This window comes from Priceomyces carsonii, assembly GCF_900007245.1.
Source record: "Priceomyces carsonii strain CBS4050 genome assembly, scaffold: Debaryomyces_carsonii_scaffold_7, whole genome shotgun sequence".
Lineage (NCBI taxonomy): Eukaryota > Fungi > Ascomycota > Pichiomycetes > Serinales > Debaryomycetaceae > Priceomyces > Priceomyces carsonii.
In genome coordinates, this window is record NW_026946680.1 from 83008 (window position 1) to 103958 (window position 20951).

Genomic DNA, 20951 nt, shown 5'->3' on the forward strand with positions numbered 1-20951 from the left:
GACTACGTATTGAAAAAAAAGCTTCTTTACATGGATCAAACATTGCTCTACAATTTGTGCCATGGGATTCCAAAAATCGAGCTCCATTGTCACTTATTTGGTACTGTTAGAAAGACAACTATGATGTATCTTAATAACAAGGCAGGTAAACCGTTGACTGACCAAGAACTTAATGAATTTTACGTAAGAGGCGAGAAACCAGTGGGTGTATTAAGAATCCTTCGAGCTTTAGACAAATACCTTATTCGTACAGAGGATGACTTGTACAGATTGACAACTGAGTATTTGGAAGATGCTCATTCACACAATGTCCGCTACAGTGAATTTTTCTGGAATCCCACGGGAACAGTTAAAGTATCCTGCATAGAATATCATAAAGCACAAGGCGCAATAGTTGCAGCAATTAGAGATTCGGAGAAAAGGCTTGGGATAAAAAGCAGACTAATAATCTCCATAGATAGAGAAGAGTCTCCTGAATCAGCAATTGAAATGGTTCTTTGGATGACTAAATACAGAGCTCCTGAAGTAGTAGGTATCGGTATCGATTATAGAGAAGAATTGGGGCCACCAGAAAAGTTCATTGAAGCTTATAGATGTGCGAAACAAGCTGGCTTTCGAGCAACAGCACATGCGGGTGAGTTCGGCTGTCGGCCTAAAAACATTGAAGTGGCAATTAATCACTTGAATGTGGATCGAATTGACCATGGCTATACTGTTTTAGAAGATGACAGTCTTACAAAGGAGTGTTTGGATAGAAAATTCGTGTTCACTGTCGTTCCCACGAACTCTTATTATCTAAGAACTTTGACTCCTGAAGACTGGGAAAGAAAGCATCCTATTCGTCTTATGGTCCAAAGGGGTTTGAGAGTATTTCCAAACACAGATGATCCGGCATTTCATCAGGTCACTCCCACCAAAGCATGGATGATGATGGTAGAGCATTTTGGTTGTACTATATCTGATTTGAAGAAGTGTCTTCAATATAGCATTGAGGCTGCATGGATTGATGAATCTACAAAAGAGACTTGGATGCAAGAATGGCCCTCTTACTTTGATGCCTTTTTAAAATGAGAGTCATGGAATTGTGAATCAAATTAGGGAAAAAGTTTTTTTGTCTACAAGTTTAACTATAGACACGTTATAAGCAATTTCTTTAGCAGATTTGGCAGAGTCATTAAAATTTCAGACAGTTTAACTGTTTCATAGATTTTTATAAAACATATTATTATACTCAGTTTCGTTTTCAGACTTACAAGAGTTTTACATAGTTTCTTTAAGTGGTGAGGTCCCATTCAAACAATTCTATGTCTTAGAAGAGACCACGACAACTACAAGCCAGCCTATTGAAATTCTGGTACATTCAGTCATCATATCCTAAGGTAAGTATCCTTCTATTTGAAAAGATTTCTAAAGGGTATTCCTGTCTTCAAAAAATACTCTTATTCGTAAACATTATGTTGCTATATAGTTCTCGCCTAGACTGCGAGACGACACATATATGCATTCTCGCATTGTTCGGGCTTTAATTATTAATTGTTATATGCTCCAAATAAAATTGCATACTTTGTCACCGGAGCTAAGATAGACATCTAAACGTAAAAGTTATGTCGGTCTCTAAAGAACTCGTTCAAAAAGTACTTCAAAACAAGGCATTGACATATAAGTCTTCAAATGCGCCTTTATCAATAACTGAACAGAGAATCGATCTAATTACAGATTCTAACGATGAAACTCATATCCCGGCAAATTCGATATTAATAAAAGTTTCAGCGGTTGGACTCAATATGATTGATCTTATATTTCATAGGTTAGCATCTCCTTTGATTTTCTCTAAAAAGCCTAAGACTATAGGAATTGAATATTCAGGGGCAATAGTCGCTATTGGAAGTGGAGTCGAAACTGATTTCAAGGTTGGGGATGAGATATGCGGGATAAATATGCATCCATTTGGAAATGGGACGTCGTCGCAGTATATCTTAATAGATTCTACATCAAAAGATGAAATGAAGTTTTGCTCAATACCAGAAAACTTGTCATTAAGAGAGGCTTGCTATTGGCCGGTTACTTATAGTACCGCGAGTGAGCTACTCGAAAGCCACATTAAACTTTCAAAAAACTCTAGAGTTTTAATTGTAGGGGGATCCACAATGGTTGGGAGGTTCTGTATTCAACTTTTAAAAGCTATTTACGGCGTGAAAGAAATTGTAGCCGTTTGCTCAGATGCATCATCGAAAGAGGTATTGGAACTCGGAGCAGATAAGACAATCGACTATAAGAAATATCTGAGCATTGCGGTACCTGCTACTGAGGCTGCTGGTCCTGAAAAGTTTGATATGGTTTTAGACTGCGTCGGAACTTTTGATTTGTTCTCAAGTATTGACAACATTCTCAAACCCAAAGCAGAATCATCCGTGTATGTAAGCATTGCTGTAAATATCCAAAATCGGTCCCCCTTTACGGCCTTTTTGAGGAATGCGCTAGGAATGGTTTATCTGAAAATCAAAGACATGTTAAACTTGAGCACATACAATTATGTTTTTCAACAATCGAGCTTTACAAAAGACACGTTGGAGGAGGGGAAGAAATTAATCGAGTCTAATACTTTCGAATTACCTCCTCTTAGATTCTATGATTGGAAAGATTATAAAGATGCCTTCAAAAAATTGGAAGGCAGGAGCACACGGGGAAAGCTTATTTTGTGTATAGATTGAGTAAATTCAATTTTTTTCCCTCGAAGGTTTTAATGTGAATGAAAAAAAAGGGCAAAAACAGTTTCTGCGTCTTACTATGTGGTGACCATATCCAAGTCACTTGAAAGTTGATTTTTGGCTCTCTTCTGCTTCTTCTCTCTTTTATAACCTCAATGATGTTTCATTTTGCCAGATATTGTTTGTTTTCGATTTATCAGATTTTGAATTTATGATTGGATGATAGTAATGATAATTAGCAAAAAAATAAATAAATAAGTACACACACCCTCTCAGCGCAAATTTCAAGCAAAAAGAAACATTGAAAGGAAATTATTAGACAATCAGTCAAATGATATTTCTCCATCATATTGTGGAAATGACCGATTTTTATGAAATCTTTGTAATTTTATCTACATTTCTAACAGAACGAGATCTTCTTCAGTTCATCACATACTATGGATTAATTACTTCAAGCATTCGTTTTTTGGGTTGAATCAGCTTTCCACCTTTGATGTTAAAATTGGTGTCTAATATGGAACCCAAGATCTTATTAGGATTTAGTTCAACAATTCCTTTTTAATTATAATTCATATCTCAAATCATGATTCGTAAATCAAATTACGACTTTTGGCTCATCTCGTTAAATAGTGCAGGTTTTCTCTTTAATTTTCTCTAGGGCGAGTTATGCAAGATTGTCTCAGAGGTTGAAACCTAACAATAGTCAGAGTGACTTTTCTATAACAGTATACGTAATTTGAATGCAGGAAATAGCTCTTTTCAAGAGTTTATTGCGAGAAGTTTTAGATGAAAAAGATAAATGATAAAGGTGCAGATGGGCCCCACTATTACGAAAAATAGTTTTCGAATTGAAAGGTATATACAACCATTCATTCCTCCAACTCACACTAAACATATTCAGAGATTTTTTTAATTATTCCTCTAACATTTGTAGTTTATTACACCTGAGGCATTTTTTTCTAATTTTGTTCAACCAATTTTTATCTGATGCGGCTTTGCTGCGAGACGTGCATCAGCTGCATCTGACTGATTTTTTTTTTAAAAATTTTTCTTGGCAGCTAATTGTTACCCAATAAATACTCAAGAACTTCGTAATCGATTTGGAAAGCGTCATCTTCTTTCATGTCGATCTTTCGCAGGCAGTTAGCTTAAATATAAGCTCACAGTAGTCCAAGCTACCTTTCTGCTAACTCAAAGTTATAAGTGAGATCAGGGAAGGCATAACATGTCAACTGATCAAAAATGCGACTCTCTGGAAGGGTATTTTGCTGATGACACTTCCCATGAAGCTCAACCGAAGAAGGTTAGTTCGATAGGTATTAGAAAGAGTGAACTCCTAATGAAGCAGTATAATCACTGGGTTTTTAAGGTAACATTTCTCTTTACTACCTTCTTAGTTGCCTATGCCTATTCTTTGGATTCAAGTATAAGAAGCACATATCTAGCAACTGCTACATCATCATATTCTCAACATGCTTTATTATCAACTGTTAATGTTATAAAAGCCGTTGCAGCTGCTGCATGTCAGCCAACTTATGCCAGACTTTCAGATACGTTTGGAAGATTGGAACTATGTATTGTCGCAATTATTTTCTACTCAGTTGGAACAATAATCATGTCGCAAGCATATGATATTTATAGATACGCAGGAGGATCTGTTCTTTATCAGATCGGTTATACAGGTATGATTTTAGTGGTTCATGTTATCTTAGCAGTTTTCAGCAACTTAGACTGGAGATTGTTCTACTATTATGTTGCAGGCTTACCCTTTATAATCAATACGTGGGTTTCTGGTAATGTTGCTGCAAGTTCTTTGCAACACTACTCTTGGAATTATTCAATTGGAATGTGGGCTTTCATTTTTCCATTATCTGCTTTGCCATTTTTAGGTTGTTTGGTTGTAATGGCATGGAAAGCTTCCAAAACAGATGAATGGAGGAGCCTTAGGGAAGAAGAAAGAGAGATCAACAAGTGGAGATCGTGGAAAGATAACTTACTTGTGGATTTATTTTGGAGAATTGACATTGTAGGTGTTCTCCTCATTATTTGCATACTTGGTTTTATTTTGGTCCCACTAACTATAGCCGGTGGTGTCGAAGAAAAATGGAAGCATGGCTATGTCATAGCACCTTTGGTTATAGGCTTTGTATTAATAGTGCCCTTGGTTTTGTGGGAAGCTAAATTCTCAAAATATCCTGTTCTTCCATATGCTCTTTTAAGAGATCGTGGTGTTTGGTCAGCTTTATTCATATCTTTAATGATCAATTTGGTTTATATGATGCCAAATGATTACATGTATACTGTATTGGTTGTTGGTATGAGGGCCAGCATTAAAGCTGCAACCCGAATCGACTCTTTGTTCGATTTTGTTGCCACAATCGTGGGGCCCTTAGTTGGATTGGCTGTTGTGAAATATAAAAGGTTGAAAGGATTCGTAATTTTTGGTGTAGCTTGTTGGATTATTTCAATGGGAATTCTTTTGCACTTTAGGGGAGATAATGATGGCGTTGATTCACAAAAATTCATCAATGGTGTTATTGGTGGGTTATGTCTTATGGGATTTGGGGCAGGTTTTTTTACCCATGGTGCTTATGTTTCTATTCAATTATGTACCAACCATGAATACATGGCAGTAGTGATCTCAATATACTTGGCTTGCTTCAATGTCGGAATGGCATTGGGCTCTTCTATTAGTGGGGCTGTTTGGACTAATACTTTATACTCAAACATTGTTGACCAATTTCAGAAAGCGGGTGTGGATACGAGTCTAGCTAAGTTAGCTTATGCATCACCTTTGAGCTTCATTGTTGAATATAAATGGGGTAGCACTGAGAGAATAGCGCTTGCAATAGCATATAGTCATACTCAAAGGATTCTCTGTATTGTTGGTTTGGTTTTATGTTTCCCATTATTATTCGACACATTTTTGTTGAGGGATCATAAGCTCGAAAGTGTTCAATCCTTAGAAACGAACGAAGAGCAATGTGGGGAACAAGAAGTTGTCGTTAACAAAAATGATGATGATGTCATTACAAAAAAGCTTTTGGCTTTTTTTAGATACTCACGAAAGTAAACAAATTCAAATCATACGGACAGAAGAGCTGAATATAATTATTACTAGCTGAAAAGGACGTATTGATTAAATTATTTAAAGCTTGATATTAATAAGGTAACCTCAATCCTATCCATTGAAAGCAATGCTTCTGGTTTTAAGATTTAAAGAGCGAACAAAAGATCTCTTTAAGAGTTGCATACTCCAGAGAATCTAAAAAAAAAATGGGTGCAAATTTAGCTCAACAATTTCATTCGCTTACAGCGTGATCTGAAAAGAGGATTCTGAGAGCACTAGGTAGAAGAGCGGTAAAACTTTAAAAGGAGTTTCAAGAATCTTGCAAAAGCTTAACATCATTCTTGTAGAAGCTTTAATCTTTATCATTTAAAGTAATCAATTATTATTGGAACCCTTCCAATATATGCCCCTCAAAGAATTTTTGGCACTTGTATCACTCACATTATAGCTCTCTCTGGCATATAGAGTTCAGGACTTGACCTTGTATACACACTCGTCCTCAATTACATATGTCACTTTTACTTCGGTCACTCTTTGAATGATTTTTGTATATACTCTTATCGAAAGTTACTCTCATAAGCTAATGTATGACTTGATTGTAGTCTGTTTCAAAGGCAAAAGTGAACCGTATTCTTTATTAGTGGCTCCTTCCAAAGCATCCAATAGTGCCGTTTTCCTGTGGCATTTTTATAAATACTACGAAGCACAACACAATATATTCAGCATTTAACTCAGCTATGCCTAAAAATAAAAACTTTGCACAAAAGTTAGACTTTTGTTATGAACTCTAGTATCTCTTCCGATTCTTTAGTTTTTTTTTTAAAGCAGTTTGATGCAATATGAATACACACGAATTACGAAAACAAGATATATCCGGCATTTTCCCTTCAAAATTTATTGAATAAGTACCAAGCTTTCTAATCTCAGCATTATTTCGGAGAGAGTCCTGTAATGAAATATTTCATACTAACTTTGCCGGCAAATTCAAACCTTTATGGTGTAGTGATTACATGCAGGTCCAAAATCTTACTCGAATTTCGATACTCTAAGTAATACTAACCAAGGTTTGATTTACTTTTCACAAGCTTAAATGTATCTTTTATCAAGTCGTCGTATCACTAAAATAAGGGGCTCGACTCCTTTTATCGTCACTACTGTTTTTTTAGCAGTTTTCTCGGATACATTTATGTATGGTGTGATTATACCCGTAATTCCTTTTGCCTTCCAGAGTCGGATGGGTGTTACTAAAAATGATGTCGAATCTTGGATTTCGAGGTCATTGGCAATATATTCAGTTGGCCTTCTTCTAGGCTCTGTAATTTTTGGATATGCTTGTGACAGAGTGAACATGAGACGAGGTATGATGGTAGGGGGTCTATTAGTTATTAGTGCTTCATGCATAATATTGTGTCTAACTAAATCTTTACCATTATATTTGGTGGGGCGTTTAATTCAAGGGATTTCTGCAGCCGTTGTTTGGACTGTGGGATTGGCTTTAATTGCTGATACTGCTGACTCTGGCCAAGTAGCCTATTTAATGGCATTTCCTGGCATTGGGGTTAATTTGGGTTTTTTTGCAGGTCCATTGATAGGAGGGATTGTGTATGAGAAGTCAGGATACTACTCTGTATATTACGTCTGTTTTGGACTTCTATTTGTTGACATGGTTGTGCGTTTATTGATGCTTGAAAAGAAAGAATTAAATAAAAGGATGAAAAAATTTGATACAGACGAACAGGGAGAAATATTGGAAGTGTCGACTTTGAGTCATAACTCAAATGAGGTGAATGAAGCTATTGAAAACGATAAAAATTGTCCACAAAACCTAGAAGAGAACGAAATACCATCTCCGTTACATTATCATATCCATTCCATCGACACTGTATTTGGTATAAAGGTGCCTCCAATAATTGGGCTTTTGAAGCATTCAACAGTGGTTGTCTCATTGTTTCAAGCGTTCGTTATTTCTTGGATTATGTCAGCTATTGAGACCACATTGACGTTGCATCTCAATGAGATATTTCATTTCACATCGATGGGTGCTTCCCTTATGACGTTGCCCTTGGCAGTGTCCTCATTTATAGAACCTTTTGTCGGTAAGATGAGTGACAAGATGGGGCCCAAGTTCTTGGTTACGCTTGGATTTGTTTCTTTAATTCCTTTCTTGATTATACTTCGTGTTCCGAATCATGATTCTGTCAATCAAATTGCAATGTTTGCAGCTTTTGTCGCTTTGAATGGTGCAGCTTTCTCTTTGATATTTTCTCCGATCATGGGCGAGCTTTGTAAAATTGTTTCGGTAGTTGAAGCTCAAAATCCCGGGCGATTTGGCCCAGGAAAAGGCATGGGACAAGTTTATGGTCTATTTAACTTTTCTTTTTCATTGGGAGCTCTAATTGGCCCTTTTCACGCCGGTGGAGTCTACCTGAAGGTGGGATGGAATACTACAGTTCTTTCCCTTGGTATAATGTCAGCCATATCGTCAATCCCAACATTTCTTTTCACTGGAGGGAATGTGATCTCTAGGTGGCAAAACAAAGATTTCAGATTGAATCATTGGAGGGAGACTATATGAACTTGATTGTATATTATCCTGTAAGTAAATATAATAAAAAACTAAAAGGACAAAATGATTTACTCTTGGATCCACAAGCAAGTTACCACGATTTTTTATATAATTACTCTCATTGAATGCACAATAATGGCTACAAAATGTATGCAAGAGCTTGAAAAGTGAGTGGTACAATACAAACGTTCATGTTGATGAGAAGAATATTATCGTGAAGTAAAAAAATGTACTTTAGAATACAATGCTTTCTTTGTATTCTCTAATTTGTAAAAATCTTGCTTCAGCAAAGGGAAAAGATTCAGTACACGAAAGTAGCTTTCCAACGTTTAGATGAGCTGAGTCGGTAACATGTTCTATATGATATGAAAACAGAAGTGACAAAATTCACGAAAAAAAGGTTTATGGCTGCGAAAGAGGTTTATTCGTGTGCACCGAAGTACCGAGTTTTAAGCATTTGGGCCCCTTTAAAGTAATTCTAGCAATAAGTCTAAACCTCATGATACTTTTACTGTTATCACTAAGTACCTTTTTTTTATATGTATTGTAGACGCTATACTGGTGGTTATACCTTGATGCGTAACTTGAAACCAGTGATTAAAATTCTACAAATTACCCAAAACATAGTGCCCACCAGTGACAAGCATCCAATGAATACTACAAACATATCATAGTTGCGTATACTACCTTGATTTATAATGCTAGCACCTATTGGAAGCCCAGCAAAATTTCCTAAACTTAGAATTGCAAACATCAAACCATACTTTTCTCCAAACTGATCGACTGGCGTAATTTGTGCCAAACAGGCGGGGACCATAGTAAGTATGGATGCCAGAAAAAATCCACCCAAGGCAGCATATGCTAACAAAACGTCAAGCCGACTGCCTAATGGCAACCATAGCACAAATATACATGCGTTATATCCGAGCAACATTAAAATATTGACATTAAATCTACCCCAAAAGTCTGATAGAAGGGATGGAACGCCCCTTCCCAAAATTCCAGCCGAATTCCATACTGTCAACATCAAATAGGAGGTTGAAATCGATTGACCTTGTGCCATTGCATAATTGGGAAAATATGTTGCACTGAGAACGAGTGATATTTCACAAAATAGTGCTCCCAAGCTTAAAGTGGAATATTTTTTGTCTTTAAATTTTGCAATGCTAAATCTATATGCTTTTTTGCCTACGACCTTCCATTTTGAATTTTGTTCCTCTGTTAGTGAGGTCGTCGGTTCTCTTTTTATTCTCTCTTTCACCATAAAGGTGGATATAGTCATGCAGCCTAAGCAAAAAAACGCTAGTATTCTTATAGCCCAAGTATAACCGACCTGAATATAGAGCTTCCGTAACATCAAAGGATATATTAAGCCCCCGACAGATCCCCCACACGTTGCAAGGCCAGTTGCTAATCCTCTCTTCTTCAAAAACCAATGATTGATGACTCCAACGAGTGGGGTGAGTCCAATTCCATTTCCAACACCTAGCACTATATAACTCAAAATAAACTGCCAAATTGTGTTACTATTAGCACTAGCCATCAAACCCCCAAATACTAGTAATGCAGAAACTGTAAGAAGCATAAATGTTCCATATTTATCAAATATTGGACCTACAATTATACCAAAGGCGTAGGCTAGAGAAAGGTAGACTGAAAATACCCACGATACAGCACTTGAATCCAGATCTACTAACTGGTGTGATGAAACATATGCTTGGATTACACCAACTGAATTTATTAATCCAAGCATTACAATTAGACCAAAAAAGGAACCTAGTACGACAAAGCATCCTCGCGTACCACCATCTGGAAAATTCTCTTCTTGACTCACATTTATAGAGTCAGTTTCTGATAGCTCGATGATTTCAGAACGCACCGTGGAATCGACTTGCAATACTTGACGACAGTTTTGAGAACGCATCATTACGAGAAGTGATATCTCAAGAATCAATTATTGGAAGTCTTTCAGGTATTAAGTAATGCAGGACATGCAAATCATTTGTATTTTTCTAGTATTAAGATTAGGAATGTGGATGCTAATCTATATCTCCTTAAAAGGCTGAATGGAATTAGTTGCCTAAAAAAAATGGGAAAAGATAAAAAAAAAAAAGAAAGCCAAACGAGTTGAAAAAGGGACATTAAATCAAATACAGTATTACCTTACTAATTCACATCAATTCTTACAAAAGGTTTACCCTTAAAATAAAGAGAAAGTATATATGATGATACCCTTCAATGCTACTTTTTTAATCATCAGTTTAAGACTTCAACGATATGTATGGTATCCAAATTTAAACATATTATACAGTACTAAAAGATCTTTGCTCGAGTTCCTTATCTAAAAATCTCAGCCTGGCTATTCTGGGTCCTATACCAAGTATCTAAATCAACCTAGAATGCTAGTGAACTACATAGAGCCATTATCCAGGATGATACCCAACCACTCGGGCATGAATATTCAAATTAGATGATTATTTAATTCACTTGCCAAACAGTTAGATTATTACGCCTAAAAGTTATTGTTTTACTACTCGTCATTGGCATGCTTGGCGCAAAATGGGGTTTCTTTAAAAACTGATTGGTTAAATTATTGCGTTTGGTTCAAATATTTCAATTTTTCTTGTTATAGTGAGCAGCAAGATGATGAAGACAAACAACTCTTTTAATTACGTCTTTGGATTATTATCATTTTAGATATAGACTTAAAGCATTTTTTACCATCTAGGGAAACAATAAGAGTAGCCAAAAAAGCAGCCATTTCAGGGTATTAATTATAGTTACTATTCCTAGTTTTCACAATTTGTACTTGCCTCTTTGATTATCACTTGAATATAACTAGGATTATCGTATCATTAATCAGGGGTCGTCTCGCTCTCGCCTAATTCCGATTCTGTACTCATCTTGCTATAGTTAATTCTCTTCTTTTTAAACAGAAGTCACCTCCAACTCTTTATTCGGTAACTATCGCGCCTGAGGAGGAAATTATTCCCTTCATTTTGAGTATTACTCTGTTGCTAAAGAATCTAGGCGGTGGTACTCTTCGCCATTTGCCCTTCCTGTAAAGGTCAATATGCCATCGTATTATGCTGTCAAGAAAAGTGTGAAAACTGGGGTCTACCATAATTCGGATGATTGTAAGTCAATGGTTAAAGGGTATAAAGGTGCCGTTTATAAAAAGTTTCCGTCTCTTTCAACGCTCTAAGATTCGCCAATATTAAAGAGGCGTTTTCTTTAACAGACAATTAGGTCTTTCCAGCTTATCGTTGAATGGTTAAAGTGAATAGGGTTTTGTTTTCGCTTCAAAATTTTAAACATACTGTGTCGTAAATAGAGATTTAGAGTGCAAAACTCCTATATGCTAATAGAAACTCAAATATTTGAGATTACAGCTGAATTAAAAAATACGTTCACCGGAAAACAAGAATTTGAAACGATTTATCTTTGAATAAGAAGTCGCTATCGATTTCTGCAAGTCCTAATTCCAAATCAAGTGGAAATTCAGCATACAAGCTCTCACGATCGCCATCTATATTCACACTACATATTACATCATTACGGTAATAAGCCGCATAGTATATGAGATTAATAGATCATCTCGGTTATAAGCCGCATCTGATTACATGAATTTGCGAAATAAGAATATAAAGCAGCAGCCTGAACCCCAAAATATCTACCAAACTATTATTATTAGTTAAAGCTACTGACAGCCGACATCCATAGAATAGTAGCATTATGTCTTTCCTCGGAGATTATACTACAAATACCGTTACTTACCCTTCCCAGGGTGAAAGTATAGCTGGCGTCTTGTATCGCCCAAATAATGTTTCCAAGCCACCTGGTATTGTAATCATTGGACCCTATTCCTTTATTAAAGAGCAAGCACCGATGCAGTATGCTACTCGTTTGGCAAACCAAGGATATGCGACCTTAATTTTTGATCCACGTACAGTTGGCGAAAGCTCCGGAGAACCCAGGCGATTGGAAAATCCTAAAATGAAAAACGAAGATGCTGTAGCCGGAATTGACTATCTTATCCTGAGAGGCGATATAAACGAAAATAAGATTTTTCTTGTTGGAATTTGTCAAGGTGGAGCTGAATGTTTGGACATTGCTTCTTATGATGATAGAGTTGTCGGTGTGGCATCCGTGTCCGGCTACTATCGTGATCATGAAACCGACATTTACATGATTTGTGCGGGCTGCGTTGACTGGAAACCCGATGTAGACATTGCGACTATGAAGATGCCAACCCCAGAGCAAGGAGAGGCACTTTTCAGAGCCCGGATTGAGAGAGCAAAGAAAGCCCAAAAACTATATGAAACTACAGGCGAGGTCATCTACCAACCATTAGTCGATAAAAAAGCAGCGGATCCCAACGTCGGATCGTTAGCAGGCTTACCAGGTCCAGTAGTTTGGTCTTGGTATGGTCCATGGACTTTGAAAAACTATGAAAACCGATACGCTGTCCTTAGTGACTTGGATCATTTTGGTTACCAAACTGTCGAAAATGTTGCAAAACTTAAAAAACCTGCTTTGCTTATTCATGGTGATAATTGTATGAACGGAGCTGCGGCAAAGAGACACTTTGATTCTATTTCAACTTGCAGGAAGAAGCTTATTTGGAACAATGATGTCTCACATTTTCAGCACTACGACCAACCAGACGTTGTTGATCGAAATTGTGGAGAAATTTTTTCTTGGTTCCAAAACATTTGATCAAGTACACAAAAAATGATTTACAATTTTTGTCGCGATGTTTCTTGAAGATGCCTACAAATCTAGTTCTTTTTTTTATAGTTTAAAGAATTAGCTCTTGAAAGGTGTTAGTTTATTTGTCACATAAATATAACTACTGATATCGTAATGAAAAATGCTTTAAATTTGTCTATTGTAATAATCACGGATACAGCTCACAGCTGACATTTATAGCCTTCAGCTAGTGTCCTGATTCAATCTCTCGGCTCAGAGTAGACCAGAAGTATTTAATAATTTGGGTCTTGCTCACGACTTTTTTTGAGCTAATGTCTTACTTATTTTTGAAAGGTTTCGAAACCTCAATTCAAAGCTTCTTCATTAAAGTATCACTTTAACATAGGGTACCAAAGAGAATCAAACTCATAAAGTCATTAAGGCAAAGACTGATGGTATCATTCAATTGAGGTCATTTTTATAGGGAGTTCTAATAGTTGCTTTCAGGGCTACTGTTGTACTTAGCTGATTCTTATTATATACTTGACTGCTTTAAGCTTCTGTATAGTGTGTTACTACTTAAAATCCTTAGTAGAATGTAATCTTCTACTAATGGGAGTATGAGTATCTCGCGCTTATATATTTTTGCAACACTCATCACATTGTGTATACATACAAGACTGGCACTTCTTCGAATTTGTACCCTCGAAATGTATCAAGATTGACATAGAGATTCTGCTTCTTATTTAAGAACAATTGAGTAACAAATCATCAAATCAACTTCTATCAGTCTTCCTTTAAAAATGATAAGAATAGATTGTAATCAAAGTCATGATTTAGATCATCATTACTATTGAAATCAGGAAGATTTTCGAGATTGGGAAATTCGAAATCGTTTGCAAAGTTATCAATACCAGTGACTCCGAGTATAGAATTGTTTATCAATAATTCATAATAAGAATTTTGAACAAAGTCCAAGCTAAATTGAAGACATATCCCCACCTTAAATGCTATGAAAAATTCTTCGTAAAGTTGAATACACAGCAGATATAATAGCTTGTATTTCTCAATAGTATTTTTTAGTGACATTACATTATTTGTAAAATCTAACCCGGCCCAAGAACCTAAGCCAAATGAATCAGATGACTTAAATTTCTTACACTCGCTTGTAAAATTAAAATTTCCATCAAACGAGCGACATAAAAAGCATATCAAAGTTGGCACTACTTTCGTTAAAGGAGACAAGATACTAGCGCCTATAATTTTATCATATTCAGCTCCGAAAACCGAGGTTGTTCTCGCTGCGAAGTCTAGACCCAAACGGGACAAAATCAAACCTTTTTCAAGTAACAAATTTAAAAATATACTTTTTGAATACCTCAAACTCAAATCTTTATCCCAAATTAAGAATAGGCAATAATACAATATAAATAGCTTAGAATATATTTCGATCCTTAGAATGAACTCCAGAACCCTATAGCCACTTTGGACCTCATTCATGCTTATTAATTGCGAGAAGGTTAATAACTTTTCATTTAATAAGTTCTCAAAACTGTCTAACACATCTTCTAAATCGGATATTTGAATTTCTCCTTTACCCCCATTTAGAAATAACGTGATTTTCCTTAATAGATATGCAGCCAAAGATTTTACCCTTATCTGTTTCAGGACAAAATCGTTGTTCATTAACACTATCTCATTATCAGCTAGATAGCTTACTAAACCTTCACTATGAAAGTTAGAAATAGAAGGTTGCAACCCAAAATTAAATGAGTTGGAAGCATCATCATACAAGAGCTGTAACCAGATCTTTATTTGAGTATCTTTTTCACTTTTCCAGATTAATTGATCTGATTCATACTTGAAAGCTAAAGGAAGACCATGATGAATAGACATATTAATGGCATGAGTGAGTAAGATTGTATTATCTGTTGCTTCAGTGTCATCTTCTGGACACATTGACTTATAAACGCGTAGGAGCAATAATGCTTCGATGGTGCGAAGATTTATTCTTCCGGATACTGTAGGAGACAAAAGCAACGTCGATGCATACTCAATATAAGAGGGAGTAATTTCTTTTTCCTCCCCATCCTCGAATTTTACAAATTCTTTATAGTCGCAGTCAGACGGAAATGTCAAAGTGGAGAATCTGAGTACAATTAGCAAAGATGCAATAATTTCATAATTCTTTGAGTGTTGGATCTGTTCATGAAGACTTCCCAGCTCCCATAAAAGACTAATATTCTCAATAAACTCATCTTTATTGAGAAAACAGACAAAAGGATAACAGTATTGAAAAAACCTCTCAATTAGACGTATCGACGATTCTTTAAGTGGTAACCGTGGGATACTTAATGATAGAGAGTTAGAAATTCGCGAGATATCTTCGATAACTGGCCCTGAAGGATACGAGTTTGAAGTTGGTGCTGCTTGAATTTTTTTTTTTAAGTCAGAGAATTTGGCTCTCTGTAATTCGGAATATTTGTTAAGGATTTTTTGTCCGTATTTGTCATTCATGAAAAGACCAATGTAAGTTGTAGGCCCAAAATATGTCAATCTCAAGTTTTTTAATACGATGTTATGAAAATTAACCATATCGACTCTAAAAACATGATTCTTATCCTCTTGTTGAATATTAGATTCGGAATTTTCCTTTCGTGAATTTTTTTTCATAATATCTATAGTTCTGCGTTGGGTACTGATCGTCTTTTCTAAGGATTTTATTTTACAAGTCAAGATTCCAACCTCTTTTCTCAATCGTGCATTACCAGGTTCTAAAATAGCATTTTCCTGCCACTGGCTAGATTCGTACTCACATAAGTTAGTCTCTCCTCTTTTCTTGCATGAACTGCAAATTGGCACCTTACGATCACATTTTATTCTACGTCTTTGACACATCTTGCAAGAATTAGATAACTTGGCTCTTCCACCATCCAAATTCTCGGAGTCAGCGTTCCTGTCTGTTGAAACTTTCATGTTTAGACTCATTTAGTTGAATCACGTATACCTGACGCATAGAGTTTACTATGATTAATAAAAAATTCTTTAGAACAGTGTCCCCTCCGATGACTTCCGCAAAAGATACCAAGAGAAAGTCATATACTGAAGGTAGTGTATCCGGCATATACGTAAAATCAAGGGAGATTTTTTTTTTGTTCGAGATATTTACAGTTCTAAAGCGCGTAGCCAGCCTTCTTGATTTGACCATGAAAAAACCACTCATATATCCTTTGTACCAGACGCTTAAATGCCCATTAGGCACATTTATAATGGTATATTTTAGCTGTTACCCGCGTTAGATAATTGCTATCTAGAATGAGCCGAAAGCCATCAATCAAATAGAAAAAAAAATACTTAGAATGTCAAAGAAAATAATATCATCTCTCATAGATATATATTTCATAGCCTCATTCTAGAAGACTCACAGAATCTTTCTCTACCGAATCCTTGTTTTAAAAAATCTATCACTAGATTCAATAAGCTCTAATGATAAAAAAATTATTAAAATTACAAAAATTATTAAACAGCATTTTTCTAAGAAGTTTAACTTCTTGTGTCAGGGCTTTATAGAATGTATTGTGTTCCTTTGCTGCAATAAATAAGAACAATTTCTTTCTTACAATCTTAGTTGCCAGCAGGTTAAACATTCAAAAAGCTTAAAAACAGGACTATCTAATCTTGTTAAGCAGGTTCGTAATGCATGCGCATCCAGAACATACGAACATGATGCACATATATACGTACGTGTATATATCTATATATATAGACACAAATCATCATTTAATCTTACAAACTTCGAAATCGTTGAAGGAGAAAGCTCTACATATTCTTCTGAGGACGTTAATAGTGACACTGTATACACGATGTTCGATACTGGTGGAATATCAATGAGAATCCCTGAGTTTTTATGGAAAGAGATCTTAACCAAATATGGGGATGGAACTTCCAGCATCGATTGTAATAAGATGAGAAGCGCAAATCCATACGTAAAGTTCCTTGCTAGTGAATCTGAAGCTCTGATGGAATACCCGTTGGCTGATAGTCTACCCGAGGGATGCGCTTCTGTGAGTTCTCTTGATGGGGTGAGAGCTACACTGAGTGGACCGACTAGTCCGCCTCTCTTCAAAAACTATTACACTGTATGGGATTATGAACATAATTCATACTACATTGGTAAAAGGAATAAAAACCCTGGCCCACCTGATATTGAAATTATATCCAAGGATACAGAATGGACGCCTAAAAAATTGCATTCATAAACAAAATAACATAAGGACTCTATATACGTTATATTTGCAATGGTGAGTTTCAAATTCATCATGTAAGTCTAGATCCATAGTAATATACAGGGTCTGTATGTGTTGAACCTTTATTTTTAAGTTTTGAATATGAGTTAAGGAAGCTTATGGCTCTTCTTCTCTTGGAGCCTTGCGAAATTCTTCTTCATTGCTTCTACTATGTACTCTCGTCCAGTTGTTGCAGGGTACTTCTTCTCGGGACCTTGTATAACAACGTCAGTATTTGCTTGGTTAAACCATGCAATGGTGTACCTTTCTGCCTGATTCTCTCCGACCGTGGGACATCTTACTCTGTGAAAATTGGATTTGAACCTGTCATCAGACCAAGACATTAACATGTCTCCAATATTGACAACAATTTCTCCTGTCATTGCTTCTACAGGAGTCCATTCATCACCAATGGCAAAATCAGTGTGCGCTTTGCGCCCAGGGCAAACTTCTAATCCATGATCCCCATTTCTTTGAAATAACAAAGTAAGACAATCAAAATCAGTATGGGCCCCAGCTCTCCACATATCCAGGGAATAGGTCTGACCTGTGACATCTGGATAATGCAAAAGACGAAGGGTCGATTGGGCAGTATCCTTTTCAATTTGATGTGCTGCCTCGAAAAAATCAGAGTCAAATCCCAAGCTTTCTGCAAGACAGCTGAGTACAGCCATACTCAATTTTTGGCACTTCATTATGAATTCCGATGTATTCTCAACCCACTCATCGCCAACGTCATCCTCAGATGGCCAATAAGTGTGCTTTTTGTGGTATTGAAGTTGTAAAGTCTCCTTTAAATCCTTAGTTCCTGTCGATGGCCGTACCTGCGCTTGGTATTCATAACCACAATTATATAGCTTTTCAAAAGGCCTTTTTTCCTTTATTTCTTTTGAAAGGTGAAAATAATCAGCAGCATTGGAGAAAGTACGGGTGATATCCTCTTTGGAAGGGTATTCCTGATCGCACAACACGAAGAAACCTGCAGTGATAGCCGCATTATATAATTCTTCTTTTATCTCATCACGACGGTTATCAAAGTCCCTCAAGCTAATTCTAGGTATATCCAATGTCATTTTCTATATACTCATTATATTTCGATGAAAATCGTTATTATGAATCTATGCTGTGCTTAAGTATTCTTATCATATCAGAAAAAAAAAATTTCGGATCTATATCCGAACTCAACCGAGATCGATACGGTTTCGGTGAAAAGCGATTTCACTGGGGTTTTAATGTCAATATACCTTGAGGTCAAGCAACTGAAAGCCATTTTGCCAGTAGGGGTAACTTATGCAACGACAAGAAGAAAAAGTCTCTTGAATTCTTCTTTGGCCCTGCCAATTTTTAGCAGCTTTTCCCAGAACAGCAATTGGTCAGCTTTTCTTATCATTATATCTACGATAACTGCAAACCAGTTAGCAATTCAACCTTACAACACAAATATAGATTGAGCATTATGGAAGGTCTTCAACTATCTCTTAGTCCATTTAAAGAGAATATGGAGGCTAGATAAGAGACCTTGGTACGTAATTTAGCGCATAATCATAATGAAAGCAACCGACTAAACTGTATCCTAGACGTAATTACATTGCCGTCTTATTTCTTAGCACCAGAACCGGTTACTATTTTTCCTATTTGGAAAAACTGAAAGTAAAATAATTAAATGAAAAGCAATTCGCTGTGCATATCAGCCTATCTGAGCTTCTCGAAAGCTAATAGCGCTCCAGTATTCTTCTCGTACCGAAGATGACTTCTCGGATATTTTGTTGCACATTACCAAATTTGGTTTCGAGGGGAAAGGCAAAAAAAAAAAGGTTCATAAATAGAATTAACTATAAAGCATATGGAATTTGATTGAAGGAAACAAAGAATTATTAAGAAGAAATTTAAGTGAGCAAGTTAGTAAATAACTAAAAAAAAATATCCGATTCCTCACAACGTCAGCTTTTTGAGGAGGAAGCATTTTTCTTTTTTATCCCAATTACCAGTATGTGTTCCTTTCTCTAATGCGTTTCTAATTACATCTGAAATAGTCACAAAATAATGTGGACTATCTTCTAGCTTAAGCACACAGTTATGCCAAGGCGTTGGAATATGTAGTAAGTCGTCAAAGTTTGGTGCAGCTACCAGGTCTAGGGATCTCACGACTCTGCACTCATCAGAATCCCAAAGGCTAATACCAAATTTAGGGCCACTATTAGAGTGTGCATGAATTGAGAACCTTAGATGCTTGGGGAACATAAGGTCTACCAAATTTGAATACGCGTCATTTCTCTGTTTTTAGTTAGTAATGATTCTTAAATATCATTCATTTGATTGTATACATACCTTTATCATTTCAAATGCAATCCTCGAAACAACCTTTCTAAACTTCTTTCTAGTGAGTTTAACAGTCACAGGATGTGAAGCGAGGTCTTCAGTCATAAATTTTGAGAATCCTCTATACAAAAATAACCTTGGATGGTCTTTGGTGTTAACGTCCTCTCTTAGCTTTCCTGAATCGGTATCACAACTATGTACCAAAACCTTACGACATAGCTCAGAATAATCATCAAGCTTTGTGCTTAAGTAGTGTTCCAAATGAACATGCTCCACAAGTTCTTTCTTCATTGGAAATTGTTGGAAATTGAAAATATCTTTCAAAGATGCAAACTTGATCACTTCATCAACATTTTGAGGGTCCAAAGAAGAATACAAATTCTTGACTTTCTCTGTGTATTCATCAACTATGTCATCATCGACTCCAATACAGTCACTAAAGACATGCCCATCACTAACTATCCACACAATCATTCCCGGTGGATATATCTTCTTCACATTATGTGCGAATTGAATAAGTCTTCGAATTGCTAATTCTTCTCCTTTGTCTGGCTCACTAGTTGCAACCTTCTTTGAGTTCGATGATTTACAAGGAAAAGCAGGTAGCACAGCTTCAATGGTGATGCCTTTGGTAACAAAAAATTCAATTCCTTCCTTGAAAAACTCTCTTCCTCCTGAATCCCACTTGTCTACCTTCGCAGTCTTTTTCAACGTGGCTACAAATTCATCACATATTATGTCCGCAACATATGAAGTTTCGCTGAGATCTGGGGAAAAGTCGACTTTACTAGTGGATGCAACCAAGTGTAAAAACCATTTGTCAAAATCACTTGGCTCAAAAGATTCAGTGACAACGCCTCTTATCACATCAGTGCTGGCAATCTGCCACACGAGAAATGATTTTCCAGATAAATTTATTGAAAAGGTTTCGAACGCTCCATCATTTTCTTTTTTGATTGCCAATTCAAGCTCTTTTGTAAAGCCTTTCTCATCAAAATCAGTGTCATAACATCTTTTGATTGAGATGTCCGATTTAAAATCTTTACAATATATAAATTTGATTCTCTCAAAGACTGTTCTCTCTTTTATCTCTTCCAAGTCAGAAGTACTGGAGGAAGAACTCGAAGACTCTTGTGAAATGGTTGTAAACGAAGGCATTTTTTAACATTAATTTGAAGGTTTTAAACCAGCATTGTGAAAAGAAGTGACATGATGTATTCATATTTATAATACCCCATACGAAAGAGTAGACTAGAAAAGGTATGAATAGAGATCAAGGACCCGAAAGTGCTCAGCAAAAATTAGCTGGT

At 36.2% G+C, this 20951-nt stretch overlaps 12 protein-coding genes across 12 annotated transcripts; 7 read left to right on the forward strand and 5 right to left on the reverse strand.

Annotated features, from left to right (window-relative positions):
* Positions 1–30: 30 nt before the first annotated feature.
* Positions 31–1071, forward strand: PRCAT00005836001 (adenosine deaminase family protein; the record flags this gene model as incomplete). Its single annotated transcript, XM_062955938.1, has 1 exon — positions 31–1071. One exon carries the CDS (start codon positions 31–33, stop codon positions 1069–1071), a length of 1041 nt encoding a protein of 346 aa, XP_062812491.1.
* A 533-nt stretch (positions 1072–1604) lies between these two features.
* On the forward strand, positions 1605–2711 carry PRCAT00005837001 (uncharacterized protein; the record flags this gene model as incomplete). Its single annotated transcript, XM_062955939.1, has 1 exon — positions 1605–2711. One exon carries the CDS (start codon positions 1605–1607, stop codon positions 2709–2711), a length of 1107 nt encoding a protein of 368 aa, XP_062812492.1.
* Positions 2712–3933: 1222 nt separating this feature from the next.
* On the forward strand, positions 3934–5781 carry PRCAT00005838001 (uncharacterized protein; the record flags this gene model as incomplete). Its single annotated transcript, XM_062955940.1, has 1 exon — positions 3934–5781. The coding sequence occupies one exon, from the start codon at positions 3934–3936 to the stop codon at positions 5779–5781; it is 1848 nt and encodes a 615-aa protein (XP_062812493.1).
* Positions 5782–6868: 1087 nt separating this feature from the next.
* PRCAT00005839001 (MFS transporter) lies at positions 6869–8353 on the forward strand (the record flags this gene model as incomplete). The annotated part of the gene is made up of 1 exon (XM_062955941.1): positions 6869–8353. One exon carries the CDS (start codon positions 6869–6871, stop codon positions 8351–8353), a length of 1485 nt encoding a protein of 494 aa, XP_062812494.1.
* A 556-nt stretch (positions 8354–8909) lies between these two features.
* On the reverse strand, positions 8910–10271 carry PRCAT00005840001 (uncharacterized protein; the record flags this gene model as incomplete). The annotated part of the gene is made up of 1 exon (XM_062955942.1): positions 8910–10271. One exon carries the CDS (start codon positions 10269–10271, stop codon positions 8910–8912), a length of 1362 nt encoding a protein of 453 aa, XP_062812495.1.
* Positions 10272–11417: 1146 nt separating this feature from the next.
* Positions 11418–11549, forward strand: PRCAT00005841001 (RNase H1/viroplasmin domain-containing protein; the record flags this gene model as incomplete). Its single annotated transcript, XM_062955944.1, has 1 exon — positions 11418–11549. The coding sequence occupies one exon, from the start codon at positions 11418–11420 to the stop codon at positions 11547–11549; it is 132 nt and encodes a 43-aa protein (XP_062812496.1).
* A 530-nt stretch (positions 11550–12079) lies between these two features.
* PRCAT00005842001 (alpha/beta hydrolase) lies at positions 12080–13063 on the forward strand (the record flags this gene model as incomplete). The annotated part of the gene is made up of 1 exon (XM_062955945.1): positions 12080–13063. One exon carries the CDS (start codon positions 12080–12082, stop codon positions 13061–13063), a length of 984 nt encoding a protein of 327 aa, XP_062812497.1.
* A 759-nt stretch (positions 13064–13822) lies between these two features.
* PRCAT00005843001 (Zn(II)2Cys6 transcription factor) lies at positions 13823–16024 on the reverse strand (the record flags this gene model as incomplete). The annotated part of the gene is made up of 1 exon (XM_062955946.1): positions 13823–16024. The coding sequence occupies one exon, from the start codon at positions 16022–16024 to the stop codon at positions 13823–13825; it is 2202 nt and encodes a 733-aa protein (XP_062812498.1).
* An 875-nt stretch (positions 16025–16899) lies between these two features.
* On the forward strand, positions 16900–17295 carry PRCAT00005844001 (uncharacterized protein; the record flags this gene model as incomplete). The annotated part of the gene is made up of 1 exon (XM_062955947.1): positions 16900–17295. One exon carries the CDS (start codon positions 16900–16902, stop codon positions 17293–17295), a length of 396 nt encoding a protein of 131 aa, XP_062812499.1.
* Positions 17296–17429: 134 nt separating this feature from the next.
* Positions 17430–18395, reverse strand: PRCAT00005845001 (uncharacterized protein; the record flags this gene model as incomplete). Its single annotated transcript, XM_062955948.1, has 1 exon — positions 17430–18395. One exon carries the CDS (start codon positions 18393–18395, stop codon positions 17430–17432), a length of 966 nt encoding a protein of 321 aa, XP_062812500.1.
* Positions 18396–19254: 859 nt separating this feature from the next.
* On the reverse strand, positions 19255–19563 carry PRCAT00005846001 (uncharacterized protein; the record flags this gene model as incomplete). The annotated part of the gene is made up of 1 exon (XM_062955949.1): positions 19255–19563. One exon carries the CDS (start codon positions 19561–19563, stop codon positions 19255–19257), a length of 309 nt encoding a protein of 102 aa, XP_062812501.1.
* A 63-nt stretch (positions 19564–19626) lies between these two features.
* PRCAT00005847001 (isocyanide synthase family protein) lies at positions 19627–20799 on the reverse strand (the record flags this gene model as incomplete). Its single annotated transcript, XM_062955950.1, has 1 exon — positions 19627–20799. The coding sequence occupies one exon, from the start codon at positions 20797–20799 to the stop codon at positions 19627–19629; it is 1173 nt and encodes a 390-aa protein (XP_062812502.1).
* Between the last annotated feature and the right edge of the window lie 152 nt (positions 20800–20951).